At 44.9% G+C, this 21,487-nt stretch overlaps 1 protein-coding gene across 3 annotated transcripts in view; it reads right to left on the bottom strand.

Annotated features, from left to right (window-relative positions):
* Positions 1–6,669: 6,669 nt before the first annotated feature.
* DNAJC1 (DnaJ heat shock protein family (Hsp40) member C1) overlaps positions 6,670–21,487 on the bottom strand; it is a 652,900-nt gene continuing 638,082 nt past the window's right edge. For all 3 annotated transcript variants that reach the window (XM_029588718.1, XM_029588719.1, XM_029588720.1), the window contains one exon: positions 6,670–8,245. In XM_029588718.1, coding sequence (XP_029444578.1) covers positions 8,177–8,245 — 69 coding nt within the window. In that variant the 3' untranslated portion in view covers positions 6,670–8,176. The remainder of the gene's footprint in view (positions 8,246–21,487) is intronic.

Raw genomic sequence — 21,487 nt, 5'->3', positions numbered from 1 at the left:
ACCAGGACTGGGGTGAGATTTGGTAGAGGGCATCCTGAACCCTAACAGGCATGTGGAAGGGTGTTGGTACGTCAAGTTGCGCAAGACAGATTGGCCGAAGATGGAATCTTGTCTTCCAGCTTTATCTAAGCAATAATGAGCTGTAAAGGTATGGAGAGAACTCCAGGTAGCAGCCTTGCAAATGTCAGGAAGCAGCACAGAGTGTAGGTGTGCTACTGAAGTTGCCATGACCCTCGCAGTGTGCTTTAACACGGCCTTGAATTGGAATGCCTGCTTGCTGATAGCAAAAGGATATGCAGTCCGCTTACCAGGAGGAGAGAATCTGCTTACCCACAGGCTGCCCCAATTTGATGGAATGGAAAGAGACAAATAATTGAGTGCTTTTCCTGTGGGCAGCTGTACGGTCTAGACAGAATGCTAGAGCATGTTTACAGTCAAGCGTATGCAGAGCCTGTTCTCCTGGATTGGAGTGGGGACTGGGAAAGAAGGTAGGTAGTATAATGGATTGATTAATGTGAAAGTCCGATACTACCTTAGGTAAGAACCTAGGGTGAGTGTGGAGTACCGCCTGGTCCTGCAGACGTTTAGTGTAAGGCGGATAGGTAACTAGAACCTGTAACTCACTAACTCTGCGGGCAGATGTTATTGCCAAAAGAAAGATCACATTCCATGTGAGACAGCGAAGATCACAGGATTGGAGAGGCTCGAATGGTGGTTTCATGAGCAGACACAAAACGAGATTGAGGTCCCAAGAAGGGGCTGGAGGACGCAGAGGAAGCTTGAGGTGAAGCAAACCCTTCAGAAAACGTGTTACGAGGGGTTGCACTGAAATAAGAACACCCTCTGATACCTCTATGGAAGGCGGCTACCACACTGATATGCATTCTGATGGAGGAGGTTTTTAGACCTGATTCTGACAAGTGCCAGAAATAGTCTAGAAACTTCGTGGTGGAACAGGGAAAGGGATCAAGGGATTGAGAAGAACACCATGATTTAAACCGGTTCCATTTGTAAAGATAAGATTTTCTCGTGGAAGGCTTCCGTGAAGCAATCAGGACACGGGAAACTGGCTCCGAAAGGTTAAGTGGCTAAAGAATTAACCTTTCAACATCCAGGCCATCAGAGACAAGGCCTGAAGACTGGGGTGGCGTAGGCACCCGTTGTTCTGAGTGATCAGAAGCGGGTCCTTTCCCAAAGGAATGTTCCTGTGAATGGAGAGGTCCTGAAGTATTGGAAACCACACTTGGCGAGGCCAGCGAGGTGCTATCAGAATCATGCATCCCTTTTCCTGACGTAACTTCACGAGAGTCTTCGAGAGAAGTGAAAGTGGAGGGAATGCATATAGGAGACCTGTTGCCCATGAGAGGGAGCATGCATCTCTTGGTTGAGAATGTTGGCTGCGAGAGAGAGCAAAAGTTCTCTGCTTTGCGGTTCTGAGGTGACACAAAGAGGTTTATGTGGGGGTAACCCCAACATTGGAATACTGAGTCCGCTACAGTGGGGTTGAGGGGCCACTCGTGTGGTTGAAAGGTGCGACTCAGCTTGTCCGCCAATACATTGCCCACTCCCGGCAAGTAGGTGGCCCTGAAGTACATCGAATGGGAGAGAGCCTCCGCCCATAGCTGCGCAGCCTCCTGCCACAGTAGGTAGGAGCCCTCCCTCTCTGTTTGTTGATGTACCACATGGCCACCTGGTTGTCCATCTGAATCATGATGACCAGGTTGGAAAGGCGATCCTGAAATACCCTGCGAGCATATCTGATTGCTCGCAGCTCCAGGAAAATGATTTGGTGTTTGGCTTCCTCTGGAGACCAAGTTCCTTGTGTCTGCAACATGGGCTCCCCAACCAAGGTTGGAAGCATAGGTGGTGAGAATTATTTGAGGGTCTGGAGCCTAGAAGGGAAGGCCTTGAAGGAGATTGATCTGATTTTGCCACCAGGCTAGAGACTGACGAAGTGAGTCTGTGATGTGGACAGTGGTTGATAGAGATTGGACGGAATGAGTCTATTATGACCTTAGAGTCCACTGCATGACTCTCATGGCCAAGCAGGCCATTGGGGTAACCTGTACTGAGGACGCCATGGTCCTAGCAGAATGAGGAAGTGGCGTGCAGTCATGCGATGCTGAGACTGTAGCTGGTGTGCGAGAGAGATGAGAGTGAGAGCTTGCTGTCGAGGCAGAAATGCCTTTGCCTGCAAGGTGTCCAAGTCTGCCCCTATGAATGATAAAGTTTGAGATGGGACTAAGCAGGATTTCACGTAGTTGACGAGAAATCCTAGCGAAGTCAGAGTGTGTAAAGTAAGACGTAGGGACAACAAAGCAGCTTGCTGAGTGGGAGCCCTGATCAACCAATCGTCTAGATAGGGGGTAGACGTGAACACCTTGAGTCCTGAGGAAGGCTGCTACTACTACGAGGCACTTGGTGAAGACTCGTGGTGCAGATGCCAGGCCGAATGGTAGCACTAAGTACTGATAGTGCTTGGGGCCTACCAGAAATCTCAGGAACCTGCGATGAGATGAGTTATTGCAATGTGTGTGTACGCATCTTGGAGATCGAGAGAGCAGAGCCAGTCTCCTTTTTGCAGAAGAGGAAGGAGGGAATCCAAGGTCACCATCTTGAACTTTTCTCTGTGGAGGTACTTGTTGAGGGTGCATAGGTCCAGAATTGGACGAACGCCATCTGATTTTTTGGGGATTAGAAAGTACTGGGAATAGAATCCTAGGCCTTGTTGGGAGTAGGGCACTGGCTCTATTGCTCTGGACTGGAGGAGGAGGGAGACCTCCTGCTCCAGGAGAAGTGAGTGGTCGGATGTTCTCCACAGCGGTAGAGGTGGGGAGTCCAGTGGGATGGATAGAAAGTTCAGGTGATAATCTTGCGAGATTATGGCAAGCACCCACTGGTCTGAGGGGATCGTGTGCCACCTGTTGAAATGGCACAATCGACCTCCCACTGGTATCTGAGGCAGTGGAAACTGGCTGCTGCTGCTCTCTATGCAGGAATCAAAAGCCGGAAGCAGGGCCCGGCTGAAGAGGTGCCTGCGGCTTTTGTTTCCACGATTGACGAGACTGGGCTTTGTGGAAGGGTCTTGTGGAACGAGTTCTAGATGGTGGTGGATAGGATTTCTTTGGAGGGAAGAATGACTTTTTAATATCCTTCCTGAAAGGCTGTTTGGTGGAATACTCAGAGGACATCAGAGAGAGCTGGCGAAGGGTCTCATGATGGTCCTTGAGTTCTGCTACCGTCCGCTGAATCTGTTCGCCAAACAGATTATCTGATCTGCCCTGCATAGGAGACAATCTGTCTTGTACTTCAGGGCACAAGTCCAAAGACTTAAGCCAGGCCCATCTTCTTGCTGAAATAGCAGTTGCAGATACCTTGGAAGCAGTGTCAAAGATATCATAAGAAGATCATATTTCATGCTTCCCTGCCTCAAAACCCTTGTGTACCAGGGTTTGAAGCTGTTCCTTGCTGAGGTAGGGACTGTGCAAAGTCCTGTATCTGCTTGAATAAGACCCTGTTCTACTAGGTCATATACAGCTGGTAGGAGGCGATCTGAGAGATAAGCATTGATCCCTGGAAGACATGCTGGCCAATGGCATCCAGGAATTTCTGTTCCTTACCTGGGGGAAAGGAAGAATGGGGTTTTGATCTTTTTGCCCTCTTTTGGGCAGATTCTACAACCACAGATTGGTGATCCAGCTGAGGTTTCTGGAATCCTGGGGCTGACTGGACCAAATAAGTGGTATCAGCTTTTCTATTGACTGGAGCAACAGAACCAGGGTGTTCCCAGTTCTTTTTTAGGAGATCCACAAGAACCTGATGAATAGGGATGGAGGTTATTTCCTTGGGAGCATCCAGGAATTGTAACAGCTCCATCATTTGGTGCCTATCATTTTGCTCAGTCTGTAATTGGAAGGGAACCAATTCAGACATTTCATTCACAAAATTTATGAAGGACAAGTCCTCTGGAGGAGAATGCTTCCTACTTTCAGTAGGAGAAGGTGGCGATTGTAAATTATCAGTGTCTTGAGATGAATCGTCAGTCCAGGTGTCATAGGGATCAGCACCTGTCCCTGTAGGAACCCGAGAAGGATGGGACGATGGTATTCCTGAAGGTCCTGGTCTAGGATCAGAAGGCATCGAGGGCATTGATGGATGGATCGGTGGCGCCGAAGGGCACATCGGCATCGGAAGGACTACCGATGGAGGAATGCGGAACGGTGTTTCCCCTCCCGATGACAGGGTAAGCGGGGAAGGCACCGAAGTCATCAGTGACCCAGGATCCATCGGTGGAAAAGCGGCTATAAGCGCTTCCATCTTCGAGAGCAGCGGTGCCAATGCTGCCGGAATGGGATCGATGGTCGGTTCCGCGACAGGCACAGATTTTGGTGCCGGGGGACCGTGGAGTCTGTGCATCACCTTATCGATGGCCTCCTGAACTATCCGGTCCAGATCTTCACGGAGACCTGGAGCAAGCAGCCCTGGCTCCGGAAGGGAAGAAGGCAGAGGCATAGCCGGAGGGACCACCATTAAAGGCGGAGTTGCGGCTCCCGATACCGGTCCGGGTAAGGGTTGCCTCGGTGCCCCGGTTGCAGAAAGGGTCGATGCCTTTTCTGGATGGGGTTTCTTCGATGGCGGCTCGGACGATGGCAAGGTCGATGATTTTCCTTCATCGAGGGTCCGAGACTTCCGGTGTCAATGCTTTTCTCTACGATCCCCTTGGTCCTGAGGGGGAGTAGAGGTAGTTGAAGGCCGAGAAGTCGTCAACACCGGACAGTCACCGGCCGGTGGCAGATACTGGGGCAAAGTGGACGGTGCCGGTTCAGACGATGATGCAGTAGACTGCGTCTGAGTTTGAGAACGGAAGAGAAGTTCCATTTTCTCCATTCTGGCATTGCGACCTTTTGGTGTTATTAAGGCACATTTACTGCAAGTCAGGACATCATGCTCGCACCCGAGACACATTACACAGACTTTATGCGGGTCTGTTATGGACATGGTGCGAGTAAAGTCCGGGCACCAACGGAACTCAGACGCCATGGCCTTTGAAAAATTTAGCCGCGGTACGGTTAATGGCCAGTAGGCCGTGAGGGCCAAACTCGACAGGAATTGACCGAAAACGGGTAAAAACTTACTGGAGTACCGCAGAGTCAAAAATTCAAAGGAGGGACCCCTCTGGGGTCTGAAAGTTTTTAGTAATTCCGTGAGGAAATCTTCCTGTCAGGAATTTCTGTGGAGCTCCTTAACCCGCGTGGCTACTGCTGCGCAGAAAAAAGAAGACTGAAGGGGGACCCCTGCTGGCTGCAGGCTTAGTGCTATGCCCAGTAGGTGCCAGTTAAAGTTCTAGAAACTTTGACAAAAGTGTTCTGTGATTGGGCTCCATCCTGTGATGTCACCCATATGTGAGGACTACCATCCTGCTTGTCCTGTGAGAAAAAATATAACAGCAAATAAAAACTTAAAAATCCTGCCATTTTCTAACACCCCCCCCCCCCAATCATAGCCACATTCTGTCAGGACGACTAAATAGCTAAACAGGGGCTATGCTGACCATTTCTTTAAATAACCATATTTTAAATTTTTCCTAAAATTCACATGTGTATATTTTAAGTCTGTTCCCATATGCTTAATGAAGGCTGTTGACCATTTTAGTAGCCACCCTCCGGGCAGACTTCATCTGGTTTTATTTTTTTTGAAGGTGGGGTCTCCACATCTTCAAAATTGTACACCGTACTTCAAATGAAGTCTCACCAGGAACTTATAGAGAGGCAATATCCCCTCTTTTTGCTGACTGACTATTTCTCTATTGACCCAAGCATCCTTCTGGATTTTGCTATCACCTTATCCACCTGTTTAGCCACCTTTAGATCATCAGATATGATAATCCCCCATATCTTGTTCTTGTTTTGTGTCTAGAAAAACTTCACTTCCTATGCTCTATTGCTTCCTTGAGTTTTTGCAACCCAAATACATGATCCTATATTTTTTTAGGATTAAATATTAGATGCCAGACTTTAAACCATTCCTCAAACTTCAGTAGAACTCTCCTTATATTTTCCAAACCCTGTTGTAGATTTTGGTATCATCTGCAAAAAAGCAAGCCTTTTCTGGTCCTCGAAGCCCTCAGCCAAGTTTGGTTTTCCCAGTTACAAAACCATATAAACAAAGACAGCTCATAAATCAAATATATCATGAATATTCATTATTGATATCATAAAAAGCAGACAAGTTTGGGGACCTATGGGATCAAATGTAAGAATAATTTCTTTACCCCACAGCTGGTCTAAATAAGGGAAAGAAATGGCTGGTTTAGTGAATAGGAGGTGAGCCAAAGTTCTATACAGAACTAATGACGTCAACTCTCCAATCTGCATGTACGTTTCCACATGTATATTTGCATCCCCCCAAAAGTATCCCTGTTAGGATCCTTTTGGACCCCCTGACATATCCTTAAAATAGAGTATGGATAAAAAAAATCAAACAAACGTTATTAGGGGGAGAGAGACACTGATCTCATGAACCTACTTTTCTTCCTTCAGAATGTCCAAACAAGCCTCTTCACCTGTTACTCCTACCATGTGGAGGACAAGACATTTAAAATTGCTGAAGGCTTTGCACGTATCCAGATAGATACAAGTTTAGAACAGCAGTTTCCAAACTCCACTCCTCCTGAGCCACCAACAGGTGTTTTACTGTACATCCATAACAAGTATTCATGTGCTATATTAGCATACATTTCATTTAAGAACAATGTTAATTTACTTATTTTTGTTACAGTATCATTAAAATCAAATCTGGGCAAGGATTCTGAGGACAGACTCTTGAAAACCCTAATTGAGAGAATATTTTTATAACAGCAACATTACATTCATGATAGAAGAGCACTGTGGATACATCAGTTAATAAAAATGTTCAAGTTTTCTTAAACATAACAAAACCAGAAAGTCTATACCAATATGTTCAAATTGTATTCTTTTAAATATTGGTTTTGGTATTATGGACTGGGTTTACTGCAGAGGCAGTATTCAGTGTCCCTGGGGTGGGCAGGGAGTCAGTCATCGTGCAATGGTGATATTTGGATGTAGGGCTCATGACTGTTGCTTCAATGACTACCCCCACCTCGGTAGTTGCACATGAAGGCTTGTAGTACTGGATTCTAGCTTTGGTTCCTACTGAGATGAAGCGCAAAGGAACAGGAGAAAACTGCCTGGTGCCCCACCCTCCTCCCCTCTGCAACAAAAAAACCCCTCATAACTATTTTGTGGTTCAGAGAAAACACCACAGCATGTGATGGTATGCATATGTCTAAGCCAGCAATTTTCAAATCTTTACAATGTTGTATCAATGTTTTGCTTAAGGACTGAACAATTTCAATTTTCAACTCACACATTCCTCTTTGCATAAGCATACCTCACAACAATTTATTGCTCACATATCTAACAGATAGGACAACATCTAAAATAGACCTTCAAAATTATGTTGGGACAGCGAGCACATGTATAGTTTTCTGCATTTAAATCACTTCTTCCAATTCAGTATTTTGAAATGTAAATTCATAATCTGTAACATTTGCATGTTGAAGAAATTAAGCTTTCTAAATTTAAACACATGAGAAAAATTCACTTAATAGTAACATTAATGAATGTATGATTACCACCATTTATTCCATGGAAATACAAGTGCACTGTGGAAATGTCTTTATCATGAAAGGAAATCCATTACAATGGTAGTATTTATCATGAAATTAAAAGTTAAAGGTACTTAATTGTGTACATTAAAAGAACAGAATGGCTTTTCAGAGCATGATAAACGTATTCCCCTCTTCTTGCTGAAAATAAACTTCATTACCCTAATCAACCCCATATTCCTTGTATGTAAAAACACTAAAGTTAGCATGTAGTAAAGTAATTAGGTTTCATCAAGGATCTAAAAATTACTAGAACATTTGAACAATATACAGTGTGCATTTATAAATACTTCAATACAAAAATACATTTTGCATCTTAAACAGTAAATGTTTAAGCAAGATGGCATAATATTTATTAATCATTTCTTTTACTAAGGCACATGACATGTAGAAAGAAATACTGTGGTACACACTGCACATTGCAGCATATGACATTTCAAATAATATCCCATGCTCTAAAAATGGATAACCCTCTTCTGCACAAGATTTTCAGCTTTTGACTTGTTTCTTCTTTTGTATGAGTTCAACCAGCAACTTGTACCTAGCCACACACTCTTCCTGCAGAAATAAAAATAATATTTCAGTTAGTGATTAGGGATATCAATTGGAAATGGGGAATTGTTTCTGTTAGAAGCTAATGAATTGGTTCTGAGCTGGCACAAACACTAATTTGAATTCATCTCATATGTTCCATTTTTCTAACTCTTGCAAAATTTTCTTTTTCTTTTTAACAGGCCTGGTTAAGGTTTTTCAAAGAATGCAGATTAGATAAAGGAAATCCTTCCCAGAACCTGTCACACACTATGAACTGCAATACCTATTAACCATAAAACTTTTGAGACTCTTGATTGTGGTTCCTTTAACATTCTTAATGTCCAATACATTTTCACCCATTAAGTGGTCTAGACTTGTACCACAGCATGCAAGTAGTACAACATAGTAACGAAGGCAGAAAAAGACCAAATGATCCATCCAGTCTGACCAGCATGTTTCTTATCATAGTAATTGCCACTCCATGCTGGTTACCCCCAAGCCTTATGTTAAGAATATGGATATTTACATTCAAAACCTAGCAACTGAAATCATAGCAAAATTATTTGTCCTGAAATTGTGTTTTTCAGCTTGGATTGTGGGTTACCACAGGGCTCCCCTGTTGTCCCCTCTTCTTTTTAATATATTTATTCGTCCATTAGGAAAATTAATCCTTATATTAAGTGTTAGGGGTCATATTTATGCAGATGATGTGCAACCAGTTTGCACAATGGGAAAAGACTCGCTAACTTCACTGGGTAAGATGCAAGAAGGATTACAGATTTTGATAGGTTGGATGAGGGAAAACAAACTAGTTTTGAATGAGGGTACGATAGAATGGATGATTTACAGTTGAGGGTGGGGCAGGACGATTTGTGTTAATACATCAGAAGTATGAAATCTTGGAGTGCAACATGATAAGTTACAGTTTGAAGCCCAAATTTCTCTGATGGTGTGAAGGTGTTTTTGAAATTGAGGCAGTTGAAGAAAATTCAGTGTTGGGTGAGTACAGAAGTATTTCGGATAATAACACAAGCCTTAGTTATGCCAATATTTGATTACTGCAATGGGGCTTTGTTGGGGGTAACTATGAAGAACATGAAATGGTTCCAGGAGATGCAGAATATGATAGCCAGACGGTGTTTGGCTGGCCAGGAAAAACTAGTGCTAGACCACTCCTAATGGAATTGCACTGGCTACCTATTAGGGAAAGGGTCACGTTCAAGATCATGACTCTGATATACAAAGTAAATCGGGCTGAAAGGGCAAGTTATTTAACAAGTACAGAGATACATTCCAAAGCCTAATTTGCGCTCTGCTGATGGTCCTTTGTTTGTGGGGCCTGATGTGAAGTTGATCAAATGGGAGGTGTTGCAGAGTAGGATGTTTTCGGTTTATGGCCCAGTGATTTGGAATTCAGCTCCATTGGATATTATATTAGAGTCTAATTATCTATCATTCAGAAAGAAAGTGAAGGCAGGGCTTTATCCAACTCCATAACAGGCATGAAGGTCAGTTTTCTGTATTACTAAGAGATACTGTTTTAAAATGAATGTTTCATGTATCTTATTGACTGTATTTTAATTTGATTGTTGTAAACCATCTACATCAGCTTGCTGTATGTGCGGTATAAAAAATTGGGAAATAAATAAATAGCAATACCTCCCATCCTCAAAGGGAATGAAGGAGCAATTACTACTCACCTGATAATTTCCTTTTCTTTAGTGAAGACAGGTTAATCCACACCAATGGGTTTTGCACCTCTACCAGCAGATGGAGACTGAGTCAGGGTATATATACTCCTGCAGTGACATCAGCCCACCAGTATTCTCTGCAAAAGCCAACTGTGGACAACTAAACAATACATGACCATAACTATTAACAGACAACCATTCAAGCACTCAGTTAACAGGAAAAAAGTGAGCTCAGACAAGGAGTATATCATCACTAATCTAGGGACTGGATCTGACACACACCAGTAATCCCAGAAATGCAGCCACACAAGAGCACAATAGCACCACCATCAGCCAAGGGCGAGAAGGTGGATTAATAGTTAAAGAAAAGGAAATTATCAGCAAATTAGTAATTTCTCCTTTCTTAACATTCAGACAGGTTAATCCACACCAGCGGGATGCACAAAAGCTACTCCCAAACAGGGCGAGAAGCTGCCCACGGTCTGAACACCACATGCGCAACAGGACTGCACATCCAGGAGGTAATGCCAGGAAAAGGTATGTAAGGAGGACCACGTTGCAGCTCAGGAAATCTCAACAGGAATCAACAATCTAATCTCTGTCCATGACACTGCATGAGCCCTAGTGGAATGAGTCCTAACCTAACTAGGCAACGGCTGCTCAGCATCCATAGATGTGGCCGTGATAACCTCCTTAATCCAGCGGGTGATCGTAGCCTGCGACGCCTGGCTCACTCTGTTTATGCCCATTGTGGAGTATAAACAGCCGGTCCGACTTCCTGAGAGGTTTAGAAACTTCCAAATACCTCATAAGCTGCTTGACATCCAAGGTCCGTAAAAGGTGAATGTCATCCACATCTCTCTAACTGTGCACTGTCGGCAGAGAAATTGATTGATTGATTGAACTGAAAATTCAAGATCACCTTTGGTAAAAAAGAGAACAGTTCGCAGCTGTACTGCCCCCAGAGTCACTCGCAGAAACGGTTCCTGGCAAGCAAGTCCTGCATTTCGGAAAATCTGTGTGCAGAAAAAATTGCCACCAGAAACATCATCTTCAAAGTAAGTAACCTCAAGGAGAGGCTAAGCAGTAGTCGAAAGGTGGGACCCATCAGAAAATCCAGAACCAGATTAAGATGCCACAAGGGCATTGGCAATTGCAAGAGAGGACGAAGATGCTTTACCCCTTTTAAGAACCGGGCCACATCCGGATGGGCCGACAAGGATTCACCATTCACCTGACCTTGGATCAGGCAAGAGCAGCCATCTGTACCTTTAAGGAATTAAGGGCCAAACCCTTAATCAACCCATTTTACAAAAAATCCCAAAGAGCAGGATTTTAACCAAATGACGATGAACCCCTCTCATTCCTCACATCAAGCCTCAAACACTCGCCAAACCCGAACATAGGCTAAAGAAATGGTGAACTTTCACACTCGAAGAAGCAAGGTGGAAATCACTGCAGTAGAGTATCTACGCTTTAGCAACCAAGCCTTTTCAAGGGCCATACCATAAGACAAAAACGAATCTGATCTTCGTGAAGAATGGGCCTGTTGCAGCAGATCCCTGTGGACCAGTAATCAGAGAGGAAGGTCCACCAGGATCCTCTGCAGATCTGCATACCATAGCCTCCTGGGCCAATCTGGCACCACCAGAAGCACCATCCCCATGTATCACTCAATCTTCTGAATCACTCTGCCCAACATGGGCCACAGGGGGATAACATATAGAAGCTTGCCTTTTGGCCACTCCTGCACAAAGGCATCGATGCCCAAAGATTTCAGATCTCTTTTACAACTGAAGAAGTGAGGAACCTTTGCATTGTGTGATGTTGCCAGAAAGTCTAGAAATGGGAGTCCCCAGCGGCCCACTAGGAGCTGGGACCACTATTCCCATTCTCCTGAATCTAGACTCTGTCTGCTGAGGAGGTCTGCTCTTACATTGTCTTTTCCTGACATATGTGGCTGAAATCTCCTGAAGATATATTCCATCCATTACATGAACTGGGATATTTCATGTGACACTTGCTGGCTCTTGGTTCCTCCCTGGTGACTGATGTAAGCCACTGTCGTCGCATTGTCTGACATTATTTGGACCACTCGACCCTGCACATGGTCGACGAATCACAAGCATGCAAACTGAATGGCACAGGCTTCCAGCTGATTGTTGCTCCAGAGAGACTCTTCTGTGCTCCAGCACTCCTGCACTGTTAACTCCTGACAATGAGCCCCCCCAACCCTGGAGGCTCGCATCAATCATTGAGTACTAGCCAGTCTGGTGTTCGAAGGGGAACACATAGAAACATAGAAACATAGAAATGACGGCAGAAGACGACCAAACGACCCATCCAGTCTGCCCAGCAAGCTACGCACTTTATCCATTTTTTTTATTTCCCTTTTTCTCTCTCCCACCTGTCACTATTGGCTTCCAGTACCCTCCAGCCCTAATTCCCCTCCACCCCACCACAATTTCCCTCCACCCCATCACCAATGTAGAGAGCAGCGCCGTATCTGCATCCAAGTGAACATCCAGCTCAATTAGGGGTAGCAACTGCTGTAACAAGCAGGCCACACCCCTGCCCCATATTCTTACCCACCCCTGTTTTTTTTGTTTGTTTTTTTTTTTTTTGGAGATGGCAGCCCTCCATCCTTCCGCTCCGTGAAGGTGGAACTCCAACCACTGGCATCCCGCTCCGTGAATGGCTCTGTGGCTACTGCTGCTTCGTGCAGTGTTTTGCTGCCTCCTCTTTATTCACGCCCTCTAGACTTGATGGATCCACAGTGTTTATCCCACGCCCCTTTGAAGTCCTTCACAGTTTTAGACTTCACCACTTCCTCCGGAAGGGCATTCCAGGCATCCACCACCCTTTCCGTGAAGAAATACTTCCTGACATTGGTTCTTAGTCTTCCTCCCTGGAGCCTCAGCTCGTGACCTCTGGTTCTGCTGATTTTTTTCTGATGGAAAAGGTTTGTCGTTGTCTTTGGATCATTAAAGTTTTTCAAGTATCTGACCGTCCTTAGATGATCCACTTGCAGCCACCACTGCAGTTAGATGCTGATCTCCACCAGTAAATAAAGTCATATTGAGTAGTCCTGTCACTGTGGATTCCAATGTGGGGTGCGCTGAAGAGAACCCATATGCATCCTTACCCACAGAACTACCTCTAGGGTAGCTGCATTCAACCCGAGCACCTGTAAGTAAGACCATACCGTCGGGTTTATTGTTTCTGTCAGTAGCCGCACAGACAAAGGCATCATCAATTTCTGAATGCAGTTCTCCGGTAGGAGCATCCTGCCTTGCATCATGTCGAAACGAACACAGAGATACTCCAGTGTCTGGGATGGCTGCAGATTGCTCTTGGCCAAGTTCACCACCCAACCCAGTTCCTGTAGCAAGGAGATCACCTTGCATGAGACCTGAAGGCTCTCTTTCATACTCTTGGCTACAATTAGCCAATTGTCTAAGTATGGATGGACCATCATGCCATCCTCTCTCAACACTGCCGCTACCACCACCATGACCTTGGAGAAGGTTCTGGGCGTGGTGGCCAAGCCAAAGGGTAGTGCTCGAAACTGATATTGTCACCCCCAAAACAGCGAAGCGCAGAAATCATTGATGCTCTAGCAGGATGGGAATATGCAAGTTTGCTTGTGACAAATCCAGAGATGTAAGAAATTCCCCTGACTCTTCAGAAATAATCGAGGAAATGAGTTACTCGCAAATGATGGTTGACTCCCTTGAGATCCAGGATGGGGCGAAAGGAAACCTCTTTCTTGGGTACAACAAAAATAATGGAATATTGGCCCATATTTACTTATGACATAAGCACTGGGATCACGGCCCGCAGGCTGAGGAGCCTTGACAATGTATACTCCACTGCCTGTCTCCTGCAGAGAGACACCATGAAAACAACCCGAGGAACACTGAGAAACTCCAAAGCATAGCCATCTTTTATCACCTCCAGAACCCACTATAGTCTGATGTGATCTTGATCCACCTACGATAAAAAGAGAGGCACCCCCCCTCTCTCCTGTTCCTGGGGTTGGATCAGCACTCCTTCATTGATGTGGTTGGGAGGCACCACCAACTCGAGCCTGCGCCCTGTTTGGGCTGCCTGGTATGAAAGGACTGAAACTTACCCAAAGGTTGAGCCCTCTGAGAAGCCGCCCCTGAAATCATTTGAAACTCGCCCCACTTATTAGCCATTTTTTCCAACTCACTCCCAAATAAGAGTGATCCTTTAAAAGGCGATTTTGTAAGATTAGACTTTGAAATTGTATTGGCTGACCAATTGCTCAGCCATAGCTGACAACTGGCAGCTATCACCAAAGCCACCCCTCTGGCTGAAATGCAGAACAGGTCGCAGTCTGCATCTGCCTAAAAGGTTGCTGCCGGTTCCCATCACTGCCCTGGAATTCAAACCAGATTCACTGACTTCTTGAGAGAGAAGCAGGCAACTGCAAGCCACCAGGGAGCAGCAAGAGGCTAGCTGCAAATTCATTGCTGTTGCATCAAAGGCCTGCTTAAGGATAGCCTCAGGACTCCTATCCTGTGCATCTTCAATGCCGCTCCCCCTTTTACAGGGATAGTCATTCGCTTGGTGACTGCACACACCAACACATCCACTTTTGTAAAGCGCAACTGCTCTCTCACCACTGGATCCAGGGGGGTAAAGTGCTTCCAAGCCTTGTCCCCCTTTAAAATTAGCTTCTGGGGCACCCCATTTAAGATCAATCAATTCTTGAATAGCATCGATAATGGGGAAGAAACATAATGCTTTACGCAAAAAAAATTAAAATGTGATTTTTCATTGGCTCAGACATGGAATCAGCACCCGGTACCTCCAGCATCTGCAATGTCTGGGAGATCAGAGCCGATAACTTATTTCTATGAAAGAAATGCAACATTGTTCTATATGGCTCCAAGCCCAGTGGAATTTCCCCATCCTCCAGGGAGAAAGGATTGCCTTCGTCATCCGAGCCATCTGGGTCCCTATGCTTCGATGCTTACCCTCAGCACCTGGCGTGCGGGGATCCGCAGCCTGCAATCCTGAAAGTTTAGATTTGGCTGGGACCACTGACTGAGCCTGAAGAAAGGACTGCAGCCCTTAAAAAAAATCCATCCAAGAAAAGGCAGAAGGATCCATACCAAAACCAGGGGGTGTCAGTACTGTGCCCACTGAATTGTCTTCTTCTGCTGATGAACCAATTAGGGGAGCCCCAAAACCAGGCGAAACCGCTGGCAGTTCTCCCTCCAGTCCCATTCCCGTATCATGCTGGGAAGGGCTAGGCTCAGCAAAATCAGTCAGAGACAACTCTTGCTGAGTTTCCAAGCAGTGCTGACACAAGTTAGAGGGGATGCCAGGCTGTGATGCCTAAATACGGCAAGCAGCACAAAGGGTAAGATGCTTAGGCTTTTTTGCTACAGTGCCATGGCTAAACACCTGCTAGCAGCACGCTCCCATAAGCGTCTGACACTTGTGCGCCCAATTGCACACCCGCACAAGTGATCCTGGACAGATGCTCAAAAACAAACTCTGTCCAATAAACGCACTCTACGGATGCCCAAAATGTAGGTGCACAATACGCAATCCAGGTAGACGTCCACCCGAGTGCACACCTGGGCACGCAAGTGTAAACTGTCAGACAGTTTCACAGCAGACTTGTGCATAGAAAAGCACGCAGAAGCAGTTGCGGCTTACCACGCAGCATCTAAGCGAAGCCTGAGAGCAGGGCCTAGCCAAAAAGCTCCCAGGGAGACGGGAATGGATGTCTGATTGGCACGCCAAGCTCGGAGACCAGAAGGGGAATAGAATCCCTAAAATTAACTACCCTTCTTTTTCTTCTTTTTATATATTTGCCCTTTACCTCAGCTCAGCCCATCTTGGCCAGGTACAGAATCGGTCTCTGACTGTGGGGGGAGAGGGCAAAGGCCTTCACCGCCGCGCTCGGCTTCCTGCACCATTATACTCTCAGCTGTTTGTCTCTCTACAGCTAAGTCCATGCCGAAAAACCAGCTACCGGACTGAGGCACTTTACTGAGGGAGAGATCCACAGATATCACCTCAGGAAAATTTGATTGAGGGAGGGACCATAAGGTATCACCATAGGCGAGTGGGGTGAATTAATTTCCTTCTTTCTCCTTCTAAAAATGTAGGGAGATGCAAGTGCACCATCTGCTGGAGACTGAGAATACTGGCAGGCTGATGTCAGTGCAGGGATATATATACCGTGATGTCAGCTTTGCTCCATCTCCATCTGCTGGTAGAGGTTCACAACCCATTAGTGTGGATTAACCTGTCTGAATGCTAAGAAACAGCATAACTTTAATCTGGTTGTTCTGATCCTGGAACCCCCTACTCTCCATTTGAGAGTGGGTCACAATCACTGACCTAATAAGTTCTACTGGCAACACAGCCAGTTGCTAGTGGCCACATAATCAGACACTATGGAAACCATGGCAACCAGGTGCAGGGATGCACCAGTTGGAGCAGCAAACCTGCAACGATATTCACCCTGGAGGCTTCCCTGTGAAGGAGATCCAGAGCGTAAGCCAATATTGGGAGGGGATCATTACAGGCCCATCCCATCATCATGGGTGGGGGGGTGGGGGGGTTACTCCAACACTACAGCCCCGGTATCCATCCCAAGTTTGAAGTGAATAGGGCATGTTCTCACTTGAAAAGCCAAAGACATCCTGGTGCACTGGTGACTGCGGCGCACAAGCACATAATGCCTTCTATTACAAGAGAAGAGACACACACATCAGACGGCACCAAGTAATGCTGCCACCCTGCAATTGCAGTACCTTGCACCTATGCAGCAGTGCTCCGTCGTGCCATCAGTGGTGCTTATGCACTTCATATTACAGCGTTAGTTAGGAAAGCAGTCCATGCCACGCTCCATGCCACGGCCTGGACCGACCACAATGCAGCCAGTATCTGACGTGATGCACTGCGAAGGAGCTGACCATCATGAAGTGCACAGTGGCATCGTTTCCATCTGTGTCACATAGCATCCCATGGTACCAGAGACACGAGGGCATTGGATGGCACCCAAGGCACCACTGTTGATGGGGTCCAGTGGAGAACAGTAGCCTCTGCACTGGTGTACTTGGACGGGCAGGCCAATTTCAAGACATACTTTGGCACACGTGCTAATGGTGCTTGACGCTGTTGACACCCTGTATAGCACCTACTATATTTGATAGTGGTAATGGTGCCCTAGAGTCTATGGCACCCCAGATGCCCCACCACAACATCAATGGAGACCCAGTCATCCAGAGCACCCAGGCACTCTACAGTGCTGACAGATTTGGTAGTGTCTGGAGGCATCCATAGCACTTAGAGGGCATAGATGATTCCCTATGGCATCAGCAGTGCTCACAGCATTTGTTGATGTCAACGGTGCCTATGCAGCCTCAACAGTGTTACCCTGTGTCGCTCGGTGGAGCCCTTTGAGGGCATCACCCCATGGTGCCCACAGCTCTTAACAACATCCAAGGCATTGATGGCGCTCAACAGCGTCCATGCTGAGCAGCCCTAGTGCTCCTGGGCTACATTCCAGCATCTGACCATTGGTGCTCTGGCACCGATGTGCATAGAAAACTGATTTTGGGCATGGTACCAATCATGCAGCATCAAAGTTGACTGTCCAGGCTCATAATCAGCCCCTCTCTTCTAAGGAGACTGCACTGAAAGAGCAAGCTAACAAGCAGGAAGGGACGCTATGTCATTCAGAGCACCAGAGATGAAGATTAACTTGGATCCATGCAGACTAGCTCCCAGAAATGTAGTAAGGATGAGCTTGCCTCCCCACAGGAACATTCTGGTTTTGGATTCCTTCATTGTCTGAGTCTCTGTTGATGCCCACTAGTCAGACGAAACTTCATGGAACTCCTGCCTGGATGGGAACTCAAGCAAGTCCCCACACAAGAGGCCTATTCAGTCCTTAAAAGGACTACATACTGCCACTTCCTCAAGGCACAGACAAAGGCAGAAAAAACAAATTAAATGAGAGGACAAGATGAATAAGTTGAGGTGTGGCATTTATTAAGGAGAAAAGAAACGCCCTCTGCCAGGCTTCACAGTGCACTAGGTCCACCATGCTTGAAAAAGGAAAAAAATCAAAATAAACATACATTTCTGAAAGGTATATAAGGAAAAAATAAAACACAAAGGCTCTGCTAAAAAAATAGCTGCTGCAGCTCCAGAACTGTCACAGCATTAGCTGTGAGGAAGAGAATAAAGTGGAAAAAGAAAGACTGAGGGGCTCTGCTTGGGAGGGTAAGGAGGTGGCTATAGCTGCATATGCTCAGTAGAGCATTGTCCTCGGAGAAACTTAATTGCCAAGGTTCAAACAATGTAGAAAACATTTTGATACTTAATATAACATTTACATGGAAATCTGAATACAAACAAGGCTCCTAACTGAAGTACTCTTTGGATCAGTAAGAGAAACTGTTGATATCTTTTCTGTGTTGCTTTAGCAACATCAGTAAAAACTCAAATTTTTAAATTCATAAACAGTTCCACATGATGCTTGAAGAAAAGACTCAGAATCCACTCTCTATCAGATTACAAAACCAGGGAAACAAAGTTGCTGAAGTAACTTTCTCATCCAATGACTCCTAAATGGCAGTTAGTTTCACGGTATCCTCAGATATTGGTGAATCTAACATATGGAGGTAAATAATATGCCCTTATCATACGAGTTAGCACCTTCAAAAGCTTCTCCAGATACCATTTCAAAATCTCCATTGCAGAGATAGACTGAACCTTGGGGAAATTGACAAAGCACAGATTACAGCGTCTCTCTGAGTTTTCCAGCTTGGAACCAAGACATATATTCCTTGCTAATAGCCTCTTGAACCTCAGCAACCTTATTAATCTGACTTTCCACAGCTTCTAAATGCTTGCCAGTATCAATTACCTGGGTTTCTTGAACATTTACTTTCCCCTCTAGTGACTGAGTTTTATCCGCTATTAATGCAAGTTGTACAAAGTCTTGCCCAAGCCCTAGATTGCCTTCCAAATCTCCTCCAACAAACTTGGAAGATTGCTCCAAAATAGAAGCTAATTCCAATGCTCCCCTATAGAGGGGAGCTGTCTGATACCTGCTGTCCTTTGATATCTTCTGGGAATGGCATTACAACCATCTCCCATACTGCTCGGTCCTCTTCCATGCACAAACTAGCAGTAACCACAGAGCTTCCTCCCCCCCCTCTACTCTCCATTGGCATTTCTGATCTCACAGTATCATCGACAGAAGCCAGAACTTGGGAGGCATATGAAGTTCATCCCTCCGCGGGATTCATAGGAGGTTGTCTCAGATTGGGGCTCAGAGATGCTCCGTTGTAGGGAGGTTGACCGCACAACTCCCCCCCCCCCCCCCCAATGGCTCCATTTTACAATTGCAAACTCCTGACTTCTGATAAAGCACCCAAAACAAAGGAGTCAATCGGACCAAAACACAAAGGAGGTGTGAGGTTTTTCTTTCTTTTTCCCCATCAAATAAGGGGTTCAAATAACCAAATTGTTAAAGAAAATATATAATTCAATTTGGCTTCAGAAACTCCTGTTGTGCATACACTAGACTAGGGCACCACCTTGCTTACCTCATCTTCCTCCTTTTCTATGGCTATTACATATCAAGAGGATTGCTGGGAGTGTTCTCAGTATCTATGATTTTATGTGTTTTAACTTTATAAAATGCCTAGATCCACCATTGTGTGTATATGTAAATGTAACATCAGGACTTGCTAGAGACAAGGTTCCTGGATGTAATAAATAAATGCTTCATGGAGCAATTGGTTCAGGAACAAGAGGGAGCTATTTTAGATTTAATTCTTAGTGGAACTCAGGATTTGGTGAGAGAGGTAATGGTGATGGGGCCACTTGGCAACAGTGATCATAACATGATCAAATTTAAACTAATAACTGGAAGGGGGACAATAAGAAAATCTACAGCTCTAACACTAAACTTTCATAAGGGAAACTTTGATAAAATGAGGAAAATAGTTAGAAAAAAATGAAAGGTGCAGCTGCAAAGGTTAAAAGTGTTCAACAGGCATGGACATTGTTTAAAAATACAATCCTAGAGGCGCAGTTCATATGTATTCCACACATTAAGAAAGGTGGAAGGAAGGCAAAATGATTACAGTCATGGTTAAAAGGAGCAGTAAAAGGCTATTTTAGACAAAAAAAACTTCCTTCAAAAATTGGAAGAAGGATCCATCTGAAGAAAATAGGATAAAACATAAGCATTGTCAAGTTAAGTGTAAAACATTGATAAGACAGGTGAAGATAGAATTTGAAATGAAGTTGGCCATAGAGGCAAAAACTCATAATAAAAACAATTTTAAATATATCCGAAGCAAGAAACCTGTGAGGGAGTCAGTTTGACCATTAGATGACAGAGGGGTTAAAGGAGCTCTTAGGGAAGATAAGGCCATTGCAGAACAACTAAATGAATTCTTTGCTTCCGTGTTTACTAATGAGGATGTTGGGGAAATACCAGTTCCAGAGATAGTTTTCAGGGGTGATGAGTCAGATGAATTGAACCAAATCACTGGGAACCTGGATGATGTAGTAGGCCAGACTGACAAACTAAAGAGTAGCAAATCACCTGGACCGGATGGTATGCATCCTAGGGTACTGAAGGATCTAAAAAAATGAAATTTCTGATCTATTAGTTAAAATTTGTAACCTATCATTAAAATCATCCACTGTACCTGGAGGGTGGCAAATGTAACCCCAATATTTAAAAAGGGCTCCAGGGGCAATCCGGATAACTATAGACCAGTGAGCTTGACTTCAGTGCCAGGAAAAATAGTGGAAACTATTCTCAAGATCAAAATCGTAGAGCATATAGAAAGACATGGTTTAAAGGAACACAGTCAACATGGATTTACCCAAGGGAAGTCTTGCCTAACAAATCTGCTTCATTTTTTTAAGGGGTTAATAAACATGTGGATAAAGGTGACCTGGTAGATGAGTGTATTTGGATTTTCATGAGAGGCTTCTAAGAAAACTAAAAAGTCATGGGATAGGAGGCGATATCTTTTTGTGGGTTACAAACTGGATAAAAGACAGGAAACAGAAAGTAGGATTAAATGGTCAATTTTCTCAGTGGAAAAGGGTAAACAGTGGAGTGCCTCAGGGATCTGTACTTGTACTTGTTTCTCAATATATTTATAAATGATCTGGAAAGGAATACGATGAGTGAGGTTATCAGATTTGCAGATACAAAATTATTCAGAGTAGTTACATCACAAGCGGATTGGGATAAATTACAGGAGGACCTTACGAGACTCGAAGATCTGGCATCCAAATGGCAGGTGAAATTTAATGTGGACAAGTGCAAGGTGTTGCATATAGGGAAAAATAACCCATGCTGTAGTTGCATGATGTTAGGTTCCATATTAGGAGTTACCACCCAGGAAAAAGATCTAGGCATCACAGTGGGTAATACATTGAAATAGTCAGCTCAGTGTGCTGCGGCAATCAAAAAAGAAAACAATTTAGGAATTATTAGGAAGAAAATGGTGAATAAAACGGCAAATGTCATAATACCTCTGTA

This window comes from Rhinatrema bivittatum, chromosome 2 (assembly GCF_901001135.1).
Source record: "Rhinatrema bivittatum chromosome 2, aRhiBiv1.1, whole genome shotgun sequence".
NCBI classification, from domain to species: domain Eukaryota; kingdom Metazoa; phylum Chordata; class Amphibia; order Gymnophiona; family Rhinatrematidae; genus Rhinatrema; species Rhinatrema bivittatum.
Note: the sequence above shows the minus strand (reverse complement) of the source record. Positions and strands in the feature narration are given on the sequence as shown.